Source organism: Anolis sagrei, chromosome 1, assembly GCF_037176765.1.
Source record: "Anolis sagrei isolate rAnoSag1 chromosome 1, rAnoSag1.mat, whole genome shotgun sequence".
Taxonomy (NCBI): domain Eukaryota; kingdom Metazoa; phylum Chordata; class Lepidosauria; order Squamata; family Dactyloidae; genus Anolis; species Anolis sagrei.
In genome coordinates, this window is record NC_090021.1 from 80,049,653 (window position 1) to 80,073,767 (window position 24,115).

At 36.2% G+C, this 24,115-nt stretch overlaps 1 protein-coding gene across 9 annotated transcripts in view; it reads left to right on the top strand.

The window, feature by feature from the left end:
• The window catches only part of BCLAF1 (BCL2 associated transcription factor 1), a 31,776-nt gene extending 11,996 nt beyond the window's left edge, over nucleotides 1–19,780 (top strand). For 2 of the 9 annotated variants that reach the window (XM_060753419.2, XM_060753420.2), the window contains exons 5-13: nucleotides 1,251–1,919; nucleotides 2,266–2,435; nucleotides 7,154–7,259; nucleotides 8,796–8,880; nucleotides 10,781–10,956; nucleotides 12,019–12,199; nucleotides 15,787–15,933; nucleotides 18,148–18,354; nucleotides 18,468–18,882. In XM_060753419.2, the coding sequence (XP_060609402.1) occupies nucleotides 1,251–1,919; nucleotides 2,266–2,435; nucleotides 7,154–7,259; nucleotides 8,796–8,880; nucleotides 10,781–10,956; nucleotides 12,019–12,199; nucleotides 15,787–15,933; nucleotides 18,148–18,354; nucleotides 18,468–18,473 (1,747 nt within the window). In that variant the 3' untranslated portion in view covers nucleotides 18,474–18,882. Of the gene's footprint in view, nucleotides 1–1,250; nucleotides 1,920–2,265; nucleotides 2,436–7,153; nucleotides 7,260–8,795; nucleotides 8,881–10,780; nucleotides 10,957–11,088; nucleotides 11,248–12,018; nucleotides 12,200–15,786; nucleotides 15,934–18,147; nucleotides 18,355–18,467; nucleotides 18,883–19,194 lie in introns of those variants that run through there. The other 7 variants (XR_009629915.2, XM_060753421.2, XM_060753422.2 and 4 more) reach the window with 7 other exon arrangements.
• Nucleotides 19,781–24,115: the final 4,335 nt, after the last annotated feature.

Sequence of the window (24,115 nt, forward strand, 5' to 3'; positions counted from 1 at the left end):
AGAGGAGGGCGACTAAAATGATCAAGGGTCTGGAGAACAAGCCCTATGAGGAGCAGCTTAGGGAACTGGGCATGTTTAGCCTGAAGAAGAGAAGGCTGAGAGGAGATATGATAGCCATGTATAAATATGTGAGAGGAAGCCACAGGGAGGAGGGAGCAAGCTTGTTCTCTGCTTCCTTGGAGACGAGGACGCGGAACAATGGCTTCAAACTACAAGAGAGGAGATTCCATCTGAACATTAGGAAGAACTTCCTGACTGTGAGAGCCGTTCAGCAGTGGAACTCTCTGCCCCGGAGTGTGGTGGAGGCTCCTTCTTTGGAAGCTTTTAAGCAGAGGCTGGATGGCCATTTGTCAGGGGTGATTTGAATGCAATATTCCTGCTTCTTGGCAGGGGGTTGGACTGGATGGCCCATGAGGTCTCTTCCAACTCTTTGATTCTATGATTCTATGATTTGTCAAATAGAGACTTATGTGCAGAAGGGTAGAAATAATCAAAATTTGGGAAAAAATAGAGAATCAGAAAGGAAATGGTTAAACAAGATGTGGACTATAGTCCTGTCCGAGAAGTTAATTTATAATTTAAGAGTTACAAAAAGGGGAAATAATAAGATTTATTTGATAGTGTATGGGAATATTTGTTCTGTGTGTCAAAGCAATTGTGAATTTAAACCACTGAATGATTAAGTGAAAATTTGGGTTAGCAAATAGATAAATACCACTATAATAATATGTAATGGAAGATAATGAAAAATGCAGTCATAAAATATTTTGATAGATCTATTCTTGCAGTGCATTATAATTTGGGGGATGGGGAAGAACTAGAAGAGAGTGGGTCTGTCTAGAATGAAAAATGAAATTTGTTGTAATGATACATTGTTATTAAATGTCTTGTAATATTTTTTTAAAAAAAATCTTTTTAAAATGAGCTAAACTGGGATACAGATGCATATCATTTATTTATGTTGGATAATATGGTTTTGAATATCAGAATTTAAAAATTTGTTGTAAAGCAAAATGTTTTATGTTCTGTCAAATAAAATGGGTCAAAGTATTGAAATTTGTGCAAATAATTACTTTTTAAATGCCCAAAAGATTAATGTTTCTACATTTGAATGATCTGTTATAAACATCAACGTGTAAAAATGCTTACGCATGAATGAATTTGTCTGCAGTAGTGCATAATTTTGTAACATTGGAAAGTAGCAAGCTAAGACAGTTGGAAGTTACACTTTTCCCCTTTGTTGTCCACAGGTACACAGATGAAGAGTCTAGAGTATACCTGCTTGATAGAAGTAATGTTAGAGAAAAAGATGCTCAAAAGGAGAGAGGGCCAGAAAAGGGGAGAACAGAGGGAGAAAGAGAATGGGAGGATCAGGACGCTTTGGAATATTATATGGATAAAGATTCTGGAAAACAAAAGTTCAATGACTCTGAAGGGGAGGATGCAGAGGAGACTGAAGATTATAGGCAGTTTAGGAAGTCTGTTCTTGCAGATCAGGGTAAGGGGTTTTCAGCATCTCATCGTAATGCTGAGGAGGAAGGATCCAAGTACAAATCTAAAATCTCTATGAAAGCAAATAGAGATGGCGAAGGATTTAGAGAAGATAAAAATTACAAGCTTAAAGAGCCAGCTAGCTATATAGTGGAGAGGCCTAATGTATCAAAAGATAAGCACAAGGAAGATGATAAAATTTCTGAGAGAACAATGAAGAAAGAAACCCAGTCACCCGAGCAGGTAAAATCTGAGAAGCTCAAAGAACTTTTTGATTATAGTCCTCCCCTGCACAAGAACCCAGACTCAAGAGAGAAAACTACCTTCAGGGAGGAAAGTCCACTTAGGATCAAAATGATAGCCAGTGATTCCCATCGGCCTGAAGTGAAACTTAAAATGGCACCTGTTCCACTTGATGATTCAAACAGGTAATTTTTCTAATCTGTAATAGTTTGCCCTTGTCAATAGTGCATTTGTTTTTTTCATAAACACGTAAATTTGAGAAGCGTTCCATATTTTTAACAGCCCTGGATTATGATTTGAATTGCGTGATTTTAATTTATCTTTAATAATTGATGTTTTAACTGCTTGTATTTCAATGTATTTTAATGTATTTGTTGTTTCATGGACATGTATGTGTATGGTATCGAATTGTTGCCTGTTGTAAGGCCACTCTGAGTCCCCTTCAGGGTGAGAAGGGCAGGATACAAAATGCGGCAGATAATCAATCAATCAATAAATCTTTTGTGTTCCCTTTCATGTTACCTTCTTTAGACCTGCTTCCTTGACTAAAGACAGGCTGCTTGCTAGTACACTTGTCCACTCAGTCAAGAAGGAGCAAGAATTCCGATCCATCTTTGACCACATTAAACTACCGCAGGCCAGCAAAAGCACGTCGGAATCATTTATTCAGCACATTGTGTCCTTGGTTCATCATGTCAAAGGTATGCCTTGATTTTAACAGACAAAGCAAGTATTATATATGACAATAAAAACCTGTGATGATACCGAAATCAGTTGGTTCAGAAATTCAATTATATATTTTGATGTAAATGTCTCAGCAAGTTTTATCTCAGTTTTCTAACATTATGCAGTTGTCTACCAGAGGATATATAATTTTTAAAAGTATTATTTAACTTTAGAAACGAGATCGCATGTATTACAAAGTTTTTCTTCTTGGATTTAGGGTGAAATAGCACAGTGATGGGCCTTGAAGGAACAAAAGTAGAAAAACGATTCTCAGAATTCCTCGGAATAATGTATAGGTTGTTAATCTGCGTTTATTTACATGTAATTGCCTCCGGTATGCATGTTGAAATTTTAACTTGTCTACTCTAATAACTTTATCTTGTTGAGCTAAATGTTAGCTACAGCAGAGAAATGCAACATAAGTCCATTTCAACCTTTTTAGCTCAGAGGAACCCTCAGAATAATGTGTCAGGTATTCCTGTGTTAAAATTGCTTTACCTAAAACTCTTTTCAGCCTTAGTTTCTCACAAAATCCCAATATCACCTTCAAGAGCTCTTAGTGGTCCAGGGAACACTGTTCCCTGGACGAAATTATGTTCTAGATCCTTTTGTATCACTTCAGAGGCCATTCGGAAGTGTTAAGTTCGGGTTCCAATCCTATTAATGTTTTTTGGATAAACCTTACTAGGATACACTCTGTTGCTTCTCCAAGTGCAAGAAAAAAAGCACTGGTGCTTTCTCACCTTAACCCAATTAATGCATTATCTGTCTGTCTACTAGTATTTTATCTTATATGACATTGGTCAACACACATTTTGGTGCCTTAAATGATAGACCTGTTTCTGAGTATATTTGACATGCTGATTCCACAAATGGCACCAGGTTTCCCCTATCAGCTCTAATTTTTGGAATGCTAAATATATGCCACTTACCAGTTGTCATCTGCTCGCCTATAGAAAACCATGATAACCATATCTTTAAAAAAAACTAGAGCTGATGTGGCCTGGCCAGTGCAATTTTCTGAGTCAGTGCCAAATAACCCCAGAAACAGGCCTAAAATTCAAAACACCAAGATTTTTTTTGTTAGGCTGATTATGGTATATATTAAATTGTTTGGAATTGACTCATTAAGGAATACATATTACATACATCGACTCTTCTTTGGTGCTTTAAATGTGTGTGCGCGCACACACACACACACATATAAATGCAGACATTGTAATAGAAAAAAAAATGTGAAATTGATATTTTGCACTTGTAATAAATCTGCCATCACTCACTCCCCCCGCCCCAAATCGGAGGCACAGCCAAGGAAGAATACACACTTCTACTTTTAATTAATCTTGGTTTCTTATGTTTTTTGTTTTGAGTGCTGAACTAAGATTATGCTAAGTATAGATAATTTCAGACATGCTAACTGCAACCTTAGATTGCAGGTTGTTAGATTAGCTCATTGAAACTAACCAGAGTTTCGACAAAGTGTGCTTAACTGAAAGCAATACAAATGCTTTTAAAATCATCCGCTATGATTACATGGAAGGAAATGTAAAAAAGAAAAAGAACACAAGGCTATGGGTTGTTTCAGTTCGTATGCATTGTGTTAAATAAGTTAGTGTGACTGCAAATGCAATCAAGGCACAGCTCTTGTGGTTAACATTGCTTAGATATATGTTTCAGTCAAATTGGATTTAGGAGAGGAAGACTTCTGATAGCATTTAGAGACATAGATCTTTTTTGTCTTTGTCTTTTGCAAATGTACAAAATATGTATTTGTGTATTTCTTCAGTCTTTTCACATTTTCAGTCTTTTCATATATATTTTCTGATGAAATAGGTACTTGGAAAGAGATGTAAGTAGTATTTTTATACCAGGTTGGACATCTTATTTAATTGTTGCAGTATTTTATCTCCTGGCTAGCAGTGTTTTAGGTAGAGGTCTTTTATATAATAACTTAGAAATGTTAGAGATTGCATTTGGGACCTTCTGTTTTGAAAACAAGGACTATACTGCTTAGCTGAGGTTGCCCCCTTATCACAACGTTGTAGTTAGTCACAGATGGTTTGATTTTTCATCTTTTTGGACGTGTTTATCATTTAAATTATGGATATGACAGATATGCTGATAGAAATGAAACTTCGCTCCAGTTGATAACTGGGCTAGTGGACAAAATTCCCTTTTATTAACTGTCTTATATTGCTTTCTCGTAAAGGAGAGTTCATCTTACTATAACTAAGGGCGGTTCTACACTGACAAATAATGTTGGCCATAACTCGTATCTAAAATTCTGATTCTATCCTGCATTGCAGCCCAATAGGACTTGGCAGCGGGAGGGCCAGTTGTGCTGAAGCTAGTTCAGTACCACTGGGCAGGAGACCAACTGCCACCCCCATTCTGCCAGCAGCAACAACACAACCTACCTTCTTCTGGGGTCTTTGCTAACTTACTTTTTTGTCTTGTGACTTAACAAGGAGGATGGGAGGAATGAAGAGGAAAAGCAACAGGTAGGGAATGGGTAGAAGGAGACCACAATCCTGCGCCTCTGGATCGCCTAAGCCCAGGTGAATGGGATAGCTGTCAGGATAGCCACAGCTGGTTCCACATAGGAGTGCCATAACTTAGTAAAAAGCCCAAATCCTGGTGCAGGATTTGGGCTTTCCCCTGAGTTATTTTGACCCAGAGTACAGCCTCATTATCAGCTTTCCCAGAGTTAATGCGGATCAGTCCATGTGCGTTTTGTGGCTCCCATATGGGCTGATCCACCCCCACACTGACCTAAATGGATGGATCAAAGACTTATATTGAAAAATACTTCAATTAATTGATGAGATCTCTAGTGATTATGCAAAGGAAAGCAAAGTAATTTTTTTCAAATAAGTTATACAAATGTTTCTGAAGCGAATATAACTTAGGGTTTTTTTTGTTTCTTGCATTTAATAACTTTGAAATTGCCAGCTGTTCTCAAAGGGGTGTAAACAATAAGTTTTAAAACTTCCGTTGAACAAAAGGGGCAAAGGCTTCATTTTAGTATAGACAGAAAGTTATGTATTTTTGTGTTAAACATACAGGCTTGGGTCCAGACATTGGTAGGAGCAGCATGATGGTGGGAAACAAATATTTAACTTTTTCTCCTCTAGTCTTTTGAACGCTTAAAAAAAAACTCCAAAACAACAACAACCCCAAACCCTGTTCAGGGGAGTTGGTCAGCCTTCGAAATGGTGTAGGGGAACTGCAGAAAGAAATAAGTGAAAATCCATTTCCCTTTCCATTCAAGAAAAGTAAATTTACCTTTCCTTTGAATGTGTGAAAATTTGTCACCGGTCATTACATTTCCAAATTAAGAACTACAAGCAAAATCTCTGTCACCTTCCCTTCCCTTCCCTACTAAAATAATTCACCTTAGTAGCAGATAAAACTGTATTTATTTTGATGTTAAATATCTTCATATTTTTAACTGGTGAGGCATTAGAATGGAATTTACCAAGTTACAAAATCTTTGTCTTTACATTAGCTGAAGAGATCTTTGAAACTGATGTTTTCAGTGGGTGTATCAACGATGATGCCCCCAGCTGTTTAATTGTTAGTCTGTCACCAAGTAATTAATATGTCTGAACCATAATTTGCTTCCCAAGCTACCAAAATCTTTCAATACACCTCACAAAGAATTTGTGGGTCACATTTTGTTAAAAGTGAACTAGCAATTTTACATTATTGGTGCAATGCCGCTAGAGTGAACAGCTCTTCATTGATATAGAGCTGAAAATGCCCAGTGATGTTTTCTTTTTCATTGCAACTAGGTCCTGGAATGTGTTTTGAAATGGCAAAATCCATATTACAAAAGTAAAATAGCTGTTGAAAGATAACAGATGCACAAACAGGCAAAGTTGAACCTTCTGTCTTCCTGGCAAAAATGGCACAAACACTGAGTTGCTAGCTCATATTCCTGTGTTTGCTGGAATTATGATTGAGGCACTACCCTTGTAGTGGCCATATCAAGTTTTAATGATTGGTTATGAGAAATATGCTGGATGTTGGGCGGTAAGTTGATACAGATGTACATTGACCTGTTAAGCAGATAGTTTGCTTATATGTAACATTTCATAGTCCTTTATAATTTTACACATTTTTCTATTTTACATTTAAATACAACTGTTGAACTGGTATTTCAGAATGTAATGTGTATTATTTAATGGTTTTAGTTTAAGAAAAAAAAACACCTAAATAAACTGTCCAGATTTCCAGCATGTCAAACTTTAAAATATATTCAGGTGTTAAGATCTGACTTTAAAAAAAAACTAATCTGAAATTGTTTCATTTTAGAAGAAAAATCTCTCATAGCTTGATCCTATGTATCTGTAAAGACTAAACATACTCTTAAAATATTAATACATTCTAAAATGTTAATGAGTCAGCCTAATGTTTTGGTGCTGTAGGTGTAATGCAAAATGTGTTCGTTATAACAGCAGTTTCCCTCATTAAAAAGTTGTAGTTCTTGAATAAGTAGTGCTACTGGCAGTGCACATGTGCCAGGAACATTATGAAATACTAAAGGTTGCCACTGTCAAGGTTTACTGAGAAAGAGTTTGGAAAGAATATGGACTTTGTGTTGAATGTTTTTTGCCTTTTCTGTATCTTTGGTATGATATGCAGATGTATCCATATTAACTAGACAGTTTTTGTCCCCTGTAACCAACAGAACAGTATTTCAAGTCTGCTGCAATGACCCTAAGTGAGAGGTTCACTGCTTATCAGAAGTCTACTGAAGAACATAGCACCCGGCAAAAGAGTCCTGAAATACACAGGTATATTACTGCATAACTCTTGTTCTTACTTTTCTAGATGAAATGGGTGAAATAGCAACTCTAAATAATACTTAACTAATATGGATTAAGTGTCCCACAACATATAACAGAAATGGAGCAGAGGCTCCTACTGAAAGTGTAATGGCATGTATGATATATGATTTGTTGCTAAAGTATGTTAATAATATAAAATGTTGCATGGATGTCTTGGCTTATGCTTTTGAAATGTTTATGGATTACTTTATTTATTCACTTGAAATGGTCATTAGGTAGATTATGTACTTTGGTTAGTTGCCTCCTTTCTGGATTAAGAAAAGAGACCAAGGATTATTTTTAAGTTTTTCTATTTATTCAAAAGTTTAATTAGACTGTGATGTAATTATTGAAATGAAGAAAGGATATAGTAACATTAGAATTTGAAGTTTCAAAATAATAATAATAATTAATAATAATAATAATAATTAGAGTGCTGTAGTGCTTACCATATGTAATTAGTATTTGGATGCTCAAGATGCCAATATTATAGAAATGAATTAGGAACCTTTGGAAGAGTACTTCGAAAGTCCAGCTGATAAAGCAATTTTTCTGGAAATTTTTGAAGTTAAATTACTGATGGATAAGTTAAGTCAGATGTTGATAAAAAGAGATTGGTGTTGGATTTTTGAAGAAATTAAGGTGTATACTGTTGGAGTGTCCCGCCAGAAGGTTGAGGACTTCGAAAATGTGGAATTACAAGCTGTAACAAAAAAAATGTAACTGAAAAGGATTGGAAAGGCACTGTACTCTTACAAATGAATTTTAAAAGTTCATATTGGAATTTGCTGGGATCAAGGGATACAGTACTATAGAAAAGAATGTGGTTTTGAAGGAGTTTGTTCAAAATAAAGGTTTTTCTATCAGAAGAGATGGTAATCTTGGAGATCAGAGGAATTGTAACAGGAGAAAATATCTCCTATAGGGTTCAAGAAACTGAATAGACAGAAGTGGACAGATCAAGATGATTAATGTTTGTAGGATAATGTATTCATTTCAGATTTACTTAGTTTGGATGATCTGTGTCCAATTTTTATGATGATTAAGAAAAAATCCACAGATATTAAATATAAATATAAAGGGTTGGTCTCATTTTTTTAGATAACATTTATTACTTTGCTGTCAGATTTTGGATGCGGGATTTGTCAAAGAAATGTTTATATAAGAATGCATTTTCTTTTTACTAGAAATAATGCAAAAATGTGGTAAGATATATGCATATATCAGAATATCCTTCATATTATAATTCTTTAAGTCTTTTGCATTTTTTTCTAAAACATGTATTTTATGGTTTAGTACTGCTCTTCGTTAAAGTTTACTGAATATGAAGTGTTGATGTTTTTATTTGTATGTATATGTTTGAGTATTTTGGAGTTTTATTTTTCTAATGTGTTCCATTTTAGATCACACAATGGCACTTCTTCTTTTGTGCTTTCAGTTTTCCACTTGACAGAGATGAATGTTGGCAGCCATAATGATTACTTTTAAAAATCTTGCATTTAGGAGGATTGACATCTCTCCAAGTGCCCTGAGGAAGCATACCCGTTTAGCGGGAGAAGAGCGAGCCTTTAAAGAAGAAACGCAGAAAGTAGGTTTTGAATTGTCATTCTTGTTTTATGTTCAGTTCAAAACATCCAGCTCAATATAAATCATACAGCTTTTCCAAAACCTGTTTTTACATTTTTGAATCTGAAGTAGTCTTGTGCCTGATCCAGTGGATCAGTTCTGTGTAATGTGATTTTTAATCACTTTGTCTCAAAAAGATTGCAAAGAGAATAGAAGGCACAATAATGAACATCCCCTATGGAACAAATGAATTAATTCTTTTAACTGTGCCAATAATAAATAAATTACAGGCATACCTCAGTTAACAACTCTTCTGACAAAGAAGCTCCTTCTCACAGGGGTTTTTAATGCATGTCCAGCCCCCCTTTCCCTCATTGTCACTCTATTCAGGAGGTTTTCAGCAGCATATTTGCAATAATTTGCATTAGGTATAGTGTAGTGGCAGCAGGGCATTTGCAGTACACAGTGCAAGGAAGCTTCCGTTGAGAAAACACGATATTTTACTGTAGCTGTGTGTGCCAGCCTACAATCAGGAGAATAAATAGCAATTCCCTCCAGAATCCTTACTAAATATGCAAAAAATTCAAAAGAAGGTAGAACAAATAATTCAACCTTTTCAACAGCAGCAAGACTATTTTAAAAAAATACAGACTTAAACTTTTGGCCACCCAAACAAGTCATAAGAAAAGTGTAGGCTGGAAAAAGAAAGTCATCTGTGAATGCATTATGGAAGAAACTCAATTGTGCATTTTTGTTTTGTTTTTTGATTATGCAAGGCTTAACTGACTTGGTTTTGTCATTTCATGTGCTGATACTAGGAGTTTTGGGCAAAAACATTTGTATGTTGAACTACTCTTCTTTTTTGTGGTGTCAGAACCTATCCTTTTTCTTCTCATATTATGTCTGCCTCTAGTACCAAAGATTCTGTTAGGATGTAATGCCCAGGAATATATCTACTCCGTTAACTGAAGTATACTTGTATATTGGAAGGCTGCTCTCAGGACTAAGCCCAATATTATTAGAGATTTACATTCTCACAACAGGAATTTCCTTTTCCTTTCTCCTTTAGCACATCCCCAAAATCTGATCCAGAGAGATCAGACAACAAAAGAAGTACATGAGGTGTAGAACTGTTAGCAGTCTGTACTAGGAAAATAACACCATTGGGTACAATTCAGTTCTCTTTTATTTTTACAGAAGCGACCTCTTAGTTGGGTTTGTAACATCACTCAAGGAAGTTACTTTTCTGTTTAAGGAAGCAACCTGCTAAAACACCCAAGAAAGAGTACTGTTGGTAAAAGAGTATATTTTATTTAGTTAGAGGAGCTAACATAATAAAACAAAAAGCTTGAGTGAAGTGAAATGTTGTTAGCATACATTGAAAACCTTCAAAGGGCAAGGTAGTCCAGGGTTCTGATACCAATGTTCTTCTGTGCATGGATGTAAATCAGTGGTTCTCAACCTGTGGGTCCCCAGATGTTTTGGCCTTCAACTCACAGAAATCCTAACAGCTGGCTAGGATTTCTGGAAGTTGTAGGCCAAAACATTTGGGGACCCACAGGTTGAGAACCACTGATGTAGATGATCAGAGAAGCCTACAGTGACTTGACAGATGGTTACTGCCTCTCTTATGGATTCAATAAGATTGGATCAGAACACCAAAAGACAAGACATTCTCTCAGATAATCCAGTGCTTTGTTATTCATGGTCTTGTATGCTAATACCAATATCTCACAGTAGACCCCATGATAGTATAACATATTTCAGAATTATATGCCTTTTTTCTTGAAGCATATCCCTTTCTTGAGTGGGGCTCAAGAAAGTATATGCAGAATTGGCAGGTAAATGGTAGGTCTCTTTTTATTTCATTGGGGTTTGTTTTTTTTTGGTACTTAAAATGCATTGAAATCTTTCTGATATAGGGAGATAAAAAATTAAAGTGTGATGCTGCAGATCTTCGACATGACATCGATCGTCGTAGAAAAGAAAGAAGTAAAGAACGAGGTGACTCTAAAGGCTCCAGGGAATCCAGCGGTTCAAGGAAGCAGGAGAAAATGCCAAAGGATTACAAGGATTTTAAACCTTACAAAGATGACAGGTAAAAGGTTTAACTCATAAGTAGTCTTTTAGCTTCTAATTAGACATTTGTAATTGTAAGCTTAATTGCTTTCACTTTTCTTTGTACAATGGAACATCTAAATTTAAACAATTAAAATTATTTGTTTTACAGCAAAATTGTATTTGTCTTTTACACGGCTTATGGTGGATGAGGACAAAAACTTTGGAATAGCAAGCTAACACTGAAAAAATGACAAATTAATCTGTCCTATTATCCAGGCTACATCAGGAGGTTGGACTTCAATGCAGTACATTTCTGTAAACAGTTTGTGTAAGAACTTTGGTTCGTTATGCTTGATTCCGCACTTTTTCAACTCATGACACCCAGAGGATGAAAGTTATACTGAAGTTTAGGCTTAATGTGGGCATGGGGTGGCTTAGCAAGAAATTGTTATTATTTCTCAAGAAAAAAGATAGTGGGCTCAAAGAAACAAGTTAGTCTATAAAAGGAGTGCATTCAGTGTGTACTTACAGCAGGGATAAGAGCTATTTGATGTATATCTGCATTTTTGGTTTTATATTAATATTTCAATATTATCAATGTCAAATGTATTTGCTATGGGGAATATGAAGGTTTTGTATGTTATGTTTCTGCTTTTCTACTTTGTAAAACATGGATTAATTGCACTTTGCATTTACTTTTTTATACTGGTATTCTCAGCTATAAGGTTGCTGGCTAGTTCTGCACTTAATTTCCATGTAATGAAACAGCAATACCAAGTTTAACTTCTTAGTAATACATTTAAAAGAAATAAAATAGTTTCTCATTAGAAAGTTTATCCCTTCTCTTACTTATTTGCTATTGAGACAAAAAAGCATGCATATATATTAAATCAACATTTACTGACAAATCAGCTAAACTTAGCAATATTTGGTGTCAATGAACCATAGCTGTTAAAAAGTTAAACACAGATGGAAGCTTAATGGTATAATTGAACTCCATATTAGATTCAGACAAGAAGAGACAATATCATCTAAGGGTACAACAGACCCCTTTGTGTGTAGGCGGCAACAGCAAACAGTATGGTTTCTTATTTTTCAGTAAACAAAAAAGAGAGCAAGACCGTTCTCGATCTTCCTCAACTTCCTCCCCATCTTCCTCCTCATCCAGTTCCCGAGAAGAAAAGGACAGCAAGAAGGAAAGAGATGAAGAGTTTAAACCACATCATGATCAGAAGGAATATCCAGGCTTTACAGGTGTTGGAAGACCAAGAGGCACATTTGTGAGTTTCCTCCATACTTTTTCCTGATCTTAAAACAAGATTAGTTATTAAATAGTGGTTATTTTTAATAAATGTTACCAAAATGCTGACTGCAGATATACTTATAGAATAATTTGTTCACAGTGGATGTATGTGCCCAGTTTAGAACTTAAATGAGATTTCTGATCTTTAAGTAATAAATCACATATTTGCTTTGTGTTTCCCTTATTTAAATTGGTGTTTAGTTTGTATTAGATTATTGTTTCTTTTTGAAGTTTAAAGTTCATTGGCATGTAAGCTAGTAGCTAGGTCTGTTACATGACATTGTTATGACAACCAGATATATACAACTGAAAACTATTACTTTACATTACAGTCCTATTAAATTCAGTGAAGCTTATTTTCAAGTAATTGTGCATAGGATTACATTTACATTGGTTTTGGGTTACAGTTAATTGCATTTATGCATTTGCATGGTTATCAACATGATGGGGAGTTGATTAAGGTGCATTTCAGCTACAGAGTGTGCAACATTACAGGTAAATTCATCAAAATTACATGCACCCAGGCCAACCATCGCAAGCAGGGAACTAGTTCTATGTATCATAGTCATAATTAAATAAGCCCAGAAATTGTAGATGCCCAGATCTAGTGGCCCTAAAATTACAAGACAGGTTTTTGCTTATTGGCTTGTTGGCTACTTGTGTTTGTTTGTGTCAATGTTAGGATAGAATATCTTACTAAAAGGTTCTGGGCTAAGATCATGTATAGTATTAATAAGATACAGCAAATCAGTTAGTGGCAGTTGTATGTTTTGACAGCTTGAGACATAAGGTCAAATGGAACCTCTTCTCCCAAACCTGCTACAGCAAACTGCCTGTCTGCCCAGTAAAAGTTGCATAAACCATTGATTTGAATGTTTCCCCATTGTTACTTCACATATTTCTTGAACAATTATATACAACTGATCAGTACAATGTTAATTTACATATCAGCAGAGTATGGTGACTCTTTTCTGACTAGTCTCTCTGACATAACTTTTTTGCCATATTGGTCTGGCTGCACCCATATGAACTAAGTCTCACTCAGCTTGTTTCTTTATATATTAATCCAAATGAGAAACGGAATCCAAAAGTTCAGAATCTGAAACAAGAACTGATACTACTGTTCAGTGCTGGACAGGTTATAGCCATTTTCATGAGAGGAAACACTGGAGTGCATATTTAATTGTAAGTTATTCACTGTTTGTGAGTGTGCAAGGCTATTGTGTAATTTTTGTGAGACTAAGTGTAGGTTTAACAGTTATGTTTTTGATGGGATTTTGTATTATTAAAATGAATATCAAAAGAGAAACGTACTATTTTATTTATGACATTTTTTAAAAAAGGATTACTCTGCTGACCTAGTTACAACCACAGATGGTGGTGACAGTCAGAAAGAAGATAAAAAGGAGAAAACCCCCCTAGTGGTGATGGGTATAGTCACTCATTCCATAGCATCTTGCTTCAGGAACTCTCGTGAAACCAACCATTTGTGGAGTAGAAATTTGGAAATGGCCACCTCCTCATCACTTTGCAGCTGCTTCTGTTTTCTGTAAGCACAAATAGAAAAAATACAAACTACTTGTAAGATCCAACTTTAAAAAAAGAATTTAAATTTTAAAAACATAATTGTAATAAATACTCCTTTGCTTTTTTTTCACCCCAAAATGTAACCGAAATTTTATAAAATTGGATAAAAAATATGTACAAATACATTTAGTGAAGGGGGGAGCACTATGATTAAGGGTTAAATCCAGTTGTTAATCCCGAACTAGATTGTGTGTTTATGTGCTCTCAAAGTCACCTATTGACTTGCAGTAGGTTCCTTCCACTGTAATAAAGGGTACAGTCAGTATTCATTGGTGGTCTCCCATCCAAGCACTAACCAGGGCTGACCCTGCTTAATTACCAAGATCAGATGGGAACTGGTGCCTTTAGGGTAGACTACATGGATTGAATTAATGGAAACTTGGTGAATTCAATAGTAAATTTCATTGATTCAATGGTCTGAGGTAGTTTAGACTAAAAATTGGATTTTGGTCTAAAAGCTGTCTTTCAAGCTACCTAATTTGACTGAAAAAAAGTACCTTAAACTAGGATTTCTCAGGAGCTCTACTGAGGTTTCGGTTTTAAAAAATTGAATTGACACATGTCTGTATTCTCATGTGCAAGTTCTGTATAGTATTTTTGTTTTTCAATTTGAGTGCATAACAAAGTTTGCTTCAGGGATCTCTTCTACTTCATTAATATTTTCCCTATAGTTTCCATGGACCATCTGTCAGGGGTACTTTGATTATTCTTTTCCTGTATAGCAGGGGGGGTTGGACTGGATGGCCCATGTGGTCTCTTCTAACTCTATGATTCTATTATTCTAATACCAGTTGTTCTGCATCATCTTGCCTGGGTGCTCCCTTGAGTTTAAAGTTTTACATGTAATTTGGTGATTTTGACTGATTATAAAGGGTTTTTTTTTAATACAAGCATAATTGGGCCACATAGCTGTTCTTATTTTTAGAGAGCCTATCTATATGTTGGAAAGTAAATGAGATAGTTCAAAGTGAAAGGCATCTATACATTGTACTCTGCTATGCTAGCAATTGGAAATATGTTTTAAGGTTGTGACATAGTACTTCAATTATCACCTGACTGACAATATTTCTCTCATGGAATTTTTTGCAAGTATGTCAGTTTAAATATTCTAACTATACTAGGCTATTTCAAAGTTTCTTCTTTTTTCCTTGAATGTTCTAGACTACCAAATGCACAATTATTTGTTATCCCATCTGCAAAGCATTAACTCCTAAACATATATGCTTCATCTCTCTGATGAACCAATATAAGCTTTTTAGCCTACATTAAAGGTGAACGATATCAGCAAATGCTATTAGGTTAGTTCTGTCAGTGATATCACCTCTGAACGAATTTTGCTTTCTGCTGATGGAAAGAGGGAAAATGATTTTTGCTGACTTCCCATATAGTTGATAGCCTTCTCCCCTGTTCAACCAGAATAAATTAACTTGATTAAAAACGTTTTCCTGATGGAGAAGCCACTCTGTGCATCTACACTGTAGCAGTAATGAAGCTTGATACAATGTTAACTGCCATGACTCAATGATATGGAGTCATGGGGGTTGTAGCTTGGTGAAATACAAACACATTTTGGTAGAGAAAAGGGAAAACTGTAATTCTCGTGTTTCCATAACATTGAGGCATGACAGTTAAAATGGCATCAAACTGCATTAATTTTACCGTTTAGGCATATCCTCAATTTGCAGAACCCTTGGTTCAGCCCATTTTTGTCCTGTGTATTACTAGGAAGCAGATATCTGTCAGTATCAAACTTTTTGGAAGTATGTGTCTTGGGAATACCAACTCCTGCCTCTCATATATAAATGCTCTTCTGCTTATTTTGGCTGTACATTTTGGCACATTGATTTTTAAACCACTTGGTTCTTGTGTGGTGTTAGATGAAAAATTATAACAAAGCATTTTAGTTAATGCACTAGGAATTGATAATTTGCTTTCAATACATATTGTATTAAATACATAAATACTTTGGTTAATCAGTTTCGAATTAGGGGCAGAGGAAGAGCCAGAGGCGTGTTTGCTGGAACAAATACTGGTCCCAGCAACCCAAACCCTACTTTTCAAAAGAGACCGAAGGAGGAGGAATGGGATCCTGAATATACCCCAAAAAGCAAGAAATACTTCTTGGTGGGTGCCATACCATTCTGCATGCATCTTTTCTCAAACTTTTTATTTTTAGAAGCACATTCTATAAAGGCAATATCTAAAGTTATTATTGTCATTTGATGCATTTTAGTAGAGTTCTATATACAGTACCAGCCATTAGAACATATGCTTTTTTCTCTTACCTGTCTGCACAAACTGTTATAAAATGACTTGCTAGAAAAGAAAGCTATTTTGCACAACCTTTAAGCTTCTTGGTTGAGAAGAACAAATTAAAGAGGCACATATTCAACATAACATTGGCACACGTCACAGAATTTTGGCAAAGGTTTTTGGATGCTCACTTGTAGTTGGAGCAGAAGGAACACTCCTATGCTTGATCTGATTAAATTGTTCTAATACTTCAGTATTGGATACACCACTTATTTTATACAGGCTACAGTATATAGTCAAAAATAGTTTCTTTCCTAGCAAAAGTAATGTCTGATGTTGGAGAATTTTGCCTTTCTTCAGATATGTAGCATCAGCTAGCTCTGTTGCTTTTAGTTCAAGGTAGAAAAACTGTTCTGCTCCCATAAATATGGGATATCTGCTTGAATACTGAAGTACAATTTTTCAAATCAAAGTAACTGCCGTTATTCCATCATTTAGAAGCAGCTAAATGCAAGTTTAACAGTGGGAGATTATAGATCTCTTTAATCCCCCCAACTCTACAGTTTTTCTAATACCATTGCTGCAAGAGGTTGGTCAGACATCCTTTTGAAATAGTCCTGAGCCTTCCCACGCACTTCCCCTCCCCCTAGCAACCTCCCCCCCCCCCACCCAAATGGCCCTGCAATAACATGAGTAGCCCATAAACATGGATTAATGAAAAGGTTAGGTTAGGCATTACTGTGTTTGTTCTTCCTTGCTTACCAAGCTGTTAACTTTTGGGGGTGGGGACAGGGAGAGGAGGTACCACACACAATAACCCCTTCTTCTTGAAGAAGTCTTACAATCTTTCCACACATTCCCTGTCATCGTTGAACAGGCTACCCTGGATCATGTGGTGGGTAATCATCCATTCACATGAGGCCTTTTCAACCTGTGGCTCTCTGGGTGTTTTGGACTTAAGCTCCCAGAATTCCTAACTATTCACATAGCTTGGCTAGGGCTCCTGCAAGTTGGAGGCCCAAACACCTGGAGGACTGAAGGTTGAAAAGGCTTGATTTACACTGACAAAAATAAAAGCCTGCACCCAAAGACAGCATGGTGGATCTCTATTAATGATGAGTCCAGATTAGGCTTTCCTCTTTTCTCAGTGCATGCCATGCTAACAAAGTCAGCTAAATATAATTTGTACCTAGATATTCTGCTTACTCGTGTTGCAGATTTTTAAACTAAAGTTTATGTAGTTAAAGAGCAGGCAGCAATATGTTGGAAGTATGAAATGTTTCTATGAAATATATCAATCTTGTCTTCTCCCATGATATTTCATTTCAGTCTACCTCTCACTTGGTTTTTCCTTTCCCCCCAAATGCAACTAAATAATTTGTAGTCACTGAACATGTTCACTTCTGATTGGATAAAAGTTTAGTTTTTTTTTTTTTGCTATGTTTTTGCACTTCCAAAAACTTTCAAATCTTGAATTTCCTTCTTGTTCATGGATGGTGCCTTTTGGCTATGTAAGCAATGTTACTCTCACATACATGTTGAAACAGAGGGAATGATATGATAAATATATTTCGTTTCTTCTGATTTTTTTTGTGTAGCAAAATCTGCCAAGTGGGTTTTTTTTAAAAAAAAAACAATCAAGCTATTCTTTATTTTTAAAAATTCTTGCATAATGCCAATTTACTTTTGGATCAACCCCCAAATCACACAATACTGTGCATGCTAATTATTTCTCCATGGCATATTAAAATAGAAGGAAGAAAAAAAGTCTATTATTAAACGATCTAGTCTGTACCTGACCACCATCTCAAATTGGAAAGCTCTAGATATTCAAGCTTTAGATATTCCCATTAGGCTCATCAAGAACTCAGATGGCTTTCCAGTGAGCTCCAGAGAAGAAGAAGCCTGCTTTAAAAACCTCTATTTCTGATAATGTAAAGCCTGCCCTTCTCAGCTATCTCCCTGTTTAGACAAAGCCCTAGATTCCTTGACAGTGGAAAAGTAGAGGGACTTAGAAATAATAATCACAGAAAAATGTGTTAGTATTCTTTAGACGCTTCATATTTTTGTTTAATCTGTATTTAGCATGATGACAGAGATGATGGTGTAGATTACTGGGCTAAAAGAGGAAGAGGCCGTGGCATCTTCCAGCGTGGCAGAGGAAGATTCAACTTCAAAAAATCAGGTAGCAGTCCAAAGTGGACTCATGACAAATACCAAGGGGATGGGATTGTGGAAGATGAAGAAGAAACAATGGAAAGTGAAGACAAAGAAAGACGCAAAGAAGAAAAGGTAGGCATTTTTGATTTATAGATTATTCAGTTTCGTTCACTATTAGTTGAATTTTAAAAGATTTAAAATGCCATAGCATAATGATGGAAATATTTACATTTTGTTTTTCTCAGGAATAAAGCATTGAAGATCAGTTTCAGCTGTAAAAGCCTTTTGCGCCCCCCTACACAGCATTTTTAATATGACTTGTCGTCAAATGAATGTAAGCATTTTACTTAAATTTTACTGTTGGAAACTAGTTTAGTTTAGTTTTTGTTTTTATTTTAATACTTTCCCAGTCTCATAAAGTTATTGTTGATTATACAAAAGCAAGTAGAAAAAGTACAATACTATTCGTCATGATCAACTTTTACAAATGTTCATTGTTATAAGCAGTGCACTTTTGCTTTATCCAAAAGATATGGTCAAATCCCTGAGAGTTGTATTCCATTGCCCCTTCTACAGCTGTGTTTGATTCTGAAGTAACTGTAGGTCTGCATATCTTTATCTTGAGGCAGCATTTTAAAATAAACCTGTACTAAATCTCAATCCTTTTGCTGAAGTTAGTAATTTCCTGAAGTTTTTATTTGTATGCTCATGTTTAAATTATAGAGTTGATTTGATCTTATGAGGCTGGAGGCTAATTTTATTTTATGCAACCACATAAATAATTGTGTCAGTGTGTAAACATCACTGCAAAAATAACTTAGAAATCTGTTTCTCCAAATTTACTAGTGATCAGGTTTGAAAATTAAGAGTACTTTGCTACCTTTATATCCCATTTTCTGCAGAATGTATGTAGGAGGATATACAAATCAGCTTGGGGATCTTATTAATTCTTTCATACATTCACATTTCTAGAATACGATGGGAGTTTTCTTCTGAACAGATCTAGATCTGACAAGTAGAGCTGTAGCTTAACAGGTGCTACGTTTCTCCGTCCACATACCCTTACTGCTAATGGGGAAATGCCTCAACTGTTTGTGCAACAGCACTAAAAGTAACTTGACCTTCTGCACACTATTTTCTTACAAGAAGACTTGTACTACATTCCAAATCTTTAGGCGTACGACAAAGGTAAATTGTAGTGAAGTTATCTTTAACACAAGCATGTTTCAGTGTGATTTTTTTCTCTCTCCAGAGTTTCCATGCATAATAAACATAGTCTTATGTAAAATGCTAGATCCTATCCATTTATGACATTTAAACAACATGTTTAATGAATATGAAGTAACATTATTACTACAGGAACTGTTGGGGAAGAGTCATTGACATCAAATGAAAGGAAATTTGTGGCAATATTGATTCAGTTACCAGTTGTACCAGTTCTTTCCCAGTTTGTAAAATAGTCTTTTCTGTAGGTTTTCTTCAGATAAATAACTTCACCAGTGGGATACCTCCATTGTGGTTTAGTTTTCAGTGGAATAAAGATGTGAAAATTCTAAAAGGACATGAGACTATTATTGCAGCTACAAAGCATAGCACAAATACATTGTTTTAATTGAATGCTTAAGTTGAAAGTTAAAGGACTCAGGAAAGAAAACCTGATTTTTTTTCCATTTTTTTAAAAAAACAAACAAACATTGAAAGTGATGTGAACCCTAGTCAGATTCATGCGTTACTTTTTAAAAGTGAAGATTTGCTACTCTTACCCATCTTTCTCAAATTACTTGTACTCACGCTAAGTTAAGTGCAATTTCAAATGAGTTCTTAGTGTGCCTTTTTCCTCATTTTTAATTTGGAAAGCCTGGGAAAAAGAGAGCCCTAGTTTACATTGAATCAGACCCTTAGTCCTTTCGTCACACTAATGCCTAACCTGATTTTCCCCAAGCTTTCTACTTAAAGATAGCATCTTTCCAAGCCCCACAGGAATATTAAAACACATATAGTACAGAGTTGTGACACCACTCTCATCTTATTGGTAGCTTGAAGGTACATGCATATTGCTATTTAGGCGTAATAATTGCATCATTTTGGCAGCAAAAATGCGATACAAAAATATTGCAGGCTGTTTTATGCACACAAGGAGCCTCAGCACTGAAGGTGGTCATATATGACATTTAGAGAAAATTATTGTGTTCCCACCTCTGTGCTAGAGGCCACAGTCGTGTCCCCCCCTCCCCAAACCGGTCAATGGTCAGTTGGATTGATAGTTCTCACAGATTTAGACTTAAAATTAGAGCTCTGATTGTAAAATGAATAGTGACTTCATTCATTAATACATTATAAAACTTTGTGCATGGTATGAACTATGAGTGGGAAAACAGATAATCCAGGTCTAGTTCTCAAATTTTATTCTGAAACATTTGACAGAATTCATTGGCCATCTTTATGCTCTTGTTAAGAATTAATTTATCAAGAGAATGATTGAAACTTGATTCTTCATATGCAAATTTTAAATTTGTATCAGAAATGTTTTCTTTGTGAAGAAACACACATCACAACTGCCCTTTGTCTTCTTTTGTGGTGATACAAGGCTAAATGTCATTCTGAATATTTTTACTCAATTCATTGTTGCTCATTAGACTAGGTTTTTATTTGGCTACACATTTATTAAGGATAAATCAGAGTTACTTTGATATTTTTTAAAAAGATCATTGCTTGTTCACAGTAAATATTTTATGAAACACCATGGGTTCATTCGTTGGCAATCATCATATTTTGTAATATATTGAATTCCACAGTGTATTTTAATAATCCTTTTGTCTTTGATCTTACGCAGCTTTAATGAGTGGCACCAGGTTTTAATATAATAAGAGTGAAGAAAGCTTATTTCTGTTTATTATTTCCATACCATACCATTTCCCCCTAAATTAAACATCCTCAAGCATTGTAAGTCTTCCTCACAGTTGTTCTAGTCTACTAATTATTTGGTTTCCACTGCCTTAACTTTTTCAGATTTTGCAATATTATTTACAGTATTATTTGAGATTCCAACAGATGTTACACCTACAGACACTTACTGATAAAACAGAACATCTGGACTTTAAAACCATTAGAAGAGTTAAGGCAGACAGGTAACAACCTATCGTGGTATCAATATAGACAGATAATTGATAGTTATAAGGAAGATCAGAAATACAATTTTATTTCAAAAGAATCAATTTGGGACATAATTATGACAAGGGAGAAAAAAATAATACGGATATTATATCAAAAACTTTTAGAGTGGAACACAGAAATGAAACTAATAAAAGAAAACATGATTAAATGGGCGAAGGATATCGGTTACTCCATTCTATTAGATGATTGGGAGAATGTATAGAATACCAAAATAAAATATTCAAATTCTATAAATGTAAAAGAAAATTGGTATAAGATGTTTTTTCAATGGCATCTAACATCCCAGCAATTAGCAAGATTCTATAAAAATCAGAAAAATAAATGATGGAAATGTGAGGAAGAAGTGAGGACTTTTTTTTTTCCACTCCTGGTGGTCCTGCAAAGAAATTTAAAAATACTGGAAAAAATACATGATCACTCCCAAAAAATATTAAAACTAAATGTATTGCTGAACCTACAACAGCCCTATTAAAACTAAAGTTTTGTGTAAGGCCCAAATATTACCTACTAAACATGACAGATTTTGAGATAGGGAGGAAAAAAGACAAAATATACTTTTATCTGACTACGGCAGCAAGAACTCTTCTAGCTCAGAAATGGTGTTTGAAAGAAATTCCAACGGTGGACTCTTGGATTATAAACTTATGGACTACATGGATATGGACTCCCTAACCTTCTTAATGCAAGATCAGAAAGAGAGGCATAAGACTGGTTGGGCACCATTCAAAGGATACCTTCAGGAAAGGAAGCTTGCTTACTCTGTTCAGTTAGAGTAGCTTATGAAAGAGATCTGACAGGAAAAGGATGGGGGAACACTTTTTTGCTCACAGACTCGCAAACCTCATTAGACGCACTTTAAACTAGGTCCACCGGGGGAGGGGGACAACAGCCTTGCGAACACTACTTTACCCATAATGTCTGGGAATCGCCAGAAGGCTAAACGGAGGGCTGCACAAACACAACAAGGACCACGTACCAAAAACACAATAATACCAATTAAACAGCTCAAGGGAAGATCCCAGGGGCTCACATGTCTTTACACTAATGCACAGAGCATGGGAAATAAACAAGACGAACTCCAACTTCTAGCACAACACCACAAATATGATATCATAGCCATCACTGAAACCTGGTGGGATGACTCCTATCGCTGGAATGTAGATATCGAGGGGTATAACCTCTTTCACAGAAACCGAACAAAGGGGAGAGGAGGCGGAGTAGCCTTATATGTCAAAAACTCTTATGCTGCACAAGAAATTCAAGACAGCAATCTGGGAAACCAGCTTGAAATCATCTGGATAAGAATCAAGGGAACTGGGACTCAAAAAGATGTCGTTGTAGGCGTCTACTACAGACCCCCAAGCCAGGAGGAAGATCGTGATGAAGTCTTCTGCCAACAGTTGACCAAACAGGCACAGAAAAGAGATGTAGTAGTCATGGGCGATTTCAACTATCCCGATATTTGCTGGAAAACAAACTCGGCCAAGAGTACAAGGTCCAACAAATTCCTCGCTTGCCTTGCAGACAATTTCATGGTCCAGAAGGTAGAAGAGGCAACAAGGGGATTGGCTACTCTTGATCTCATCCTAACAAATGCGGAGGACCTGATCGATGCGGTCGAAGTGGTAGGATCCTTAGGGGCAAGTGACCATGTGCTCCTGCAATTTGAGGTACAAAGGAAGGCCGAAACTAAGACAAGTCAAACCCGCATTTTGGACTTTAGGAGAGCTGATTTCCAAAAAATGAAGGAAACGCTGAGCAGCATTCCGTGGACACAGATACTAAAAGACAAGGGAGCTACAGATGGATGGGAATTTCTCAAGAGTGAAATACTCAAGGCGCAATTGCAAACCGTGCCAACAAAGAGAAAAAATAGGACAAGTGCAAAGAAGCCAGAATGGATGTCCAAAGAACTTCTAACTGTGCTGAGACACAAAAGAGACATGCACAAGAAGCGGAAAAAGGGAGAAATCACCAAAGAAGAATTCAAACAAATAGCCAACACCTGTAGGGAAAAGGTCCGCAAGGCTAAAGCAAAAAACGAGCTCAGACTTGCCAGGGACATTAAAAACAATAAAAAGGGCTTCTATTCTTATGTCAGTAGAAAAAGGAAAAACAAGGAGGCGATAGGACCTCTTCGAGGAGAAGATGGGGCAATGCTGACAGGGGATAGGGAAAAGGCAGAACTACTTAATGCCTTCTTTGCCTCGGTCTTCTCACAAAAAGAGAGTCTTCAACCTCAGCAAGATGGAGTGGATGAGGGATTGGAGGACATCCAACCCCAAATTGGGAAAGAAGTCGTCCAGGAATACCTGGCCGCTCTTAATGAGTTCAAGTCCCCAGGGCCAGATCGACTACACCCCAGAGTGTTGAAGGAACTAGCGGAAGTCATTTCGGAACCATTGGCAGCCATCTTTGAGAGTTCTTGGAGAACGGGAGAAGTTCCAGCGGATTGGAGGAGGGCCAATGTGGTCCCAATCTTCAAGAAGGGAAAAAAGGACGACCCAAACAACTACCGTCCGGTCAGCCTCACGTCGATACCGGGCAAGATTCTGGAAAAGATTGTTAAGGAAGTGGTCTGCAAACACTTAGAAACCAATGCAGTCATCGCTAATAGTCAACATGGATTTATCAAAAACAAGTCATGCCAGACTAATCTGATCTCTTTCTTCGATAGAGCTACAAGCTGGGTAGATGCGGGGAATGCCGTGGATGTAGC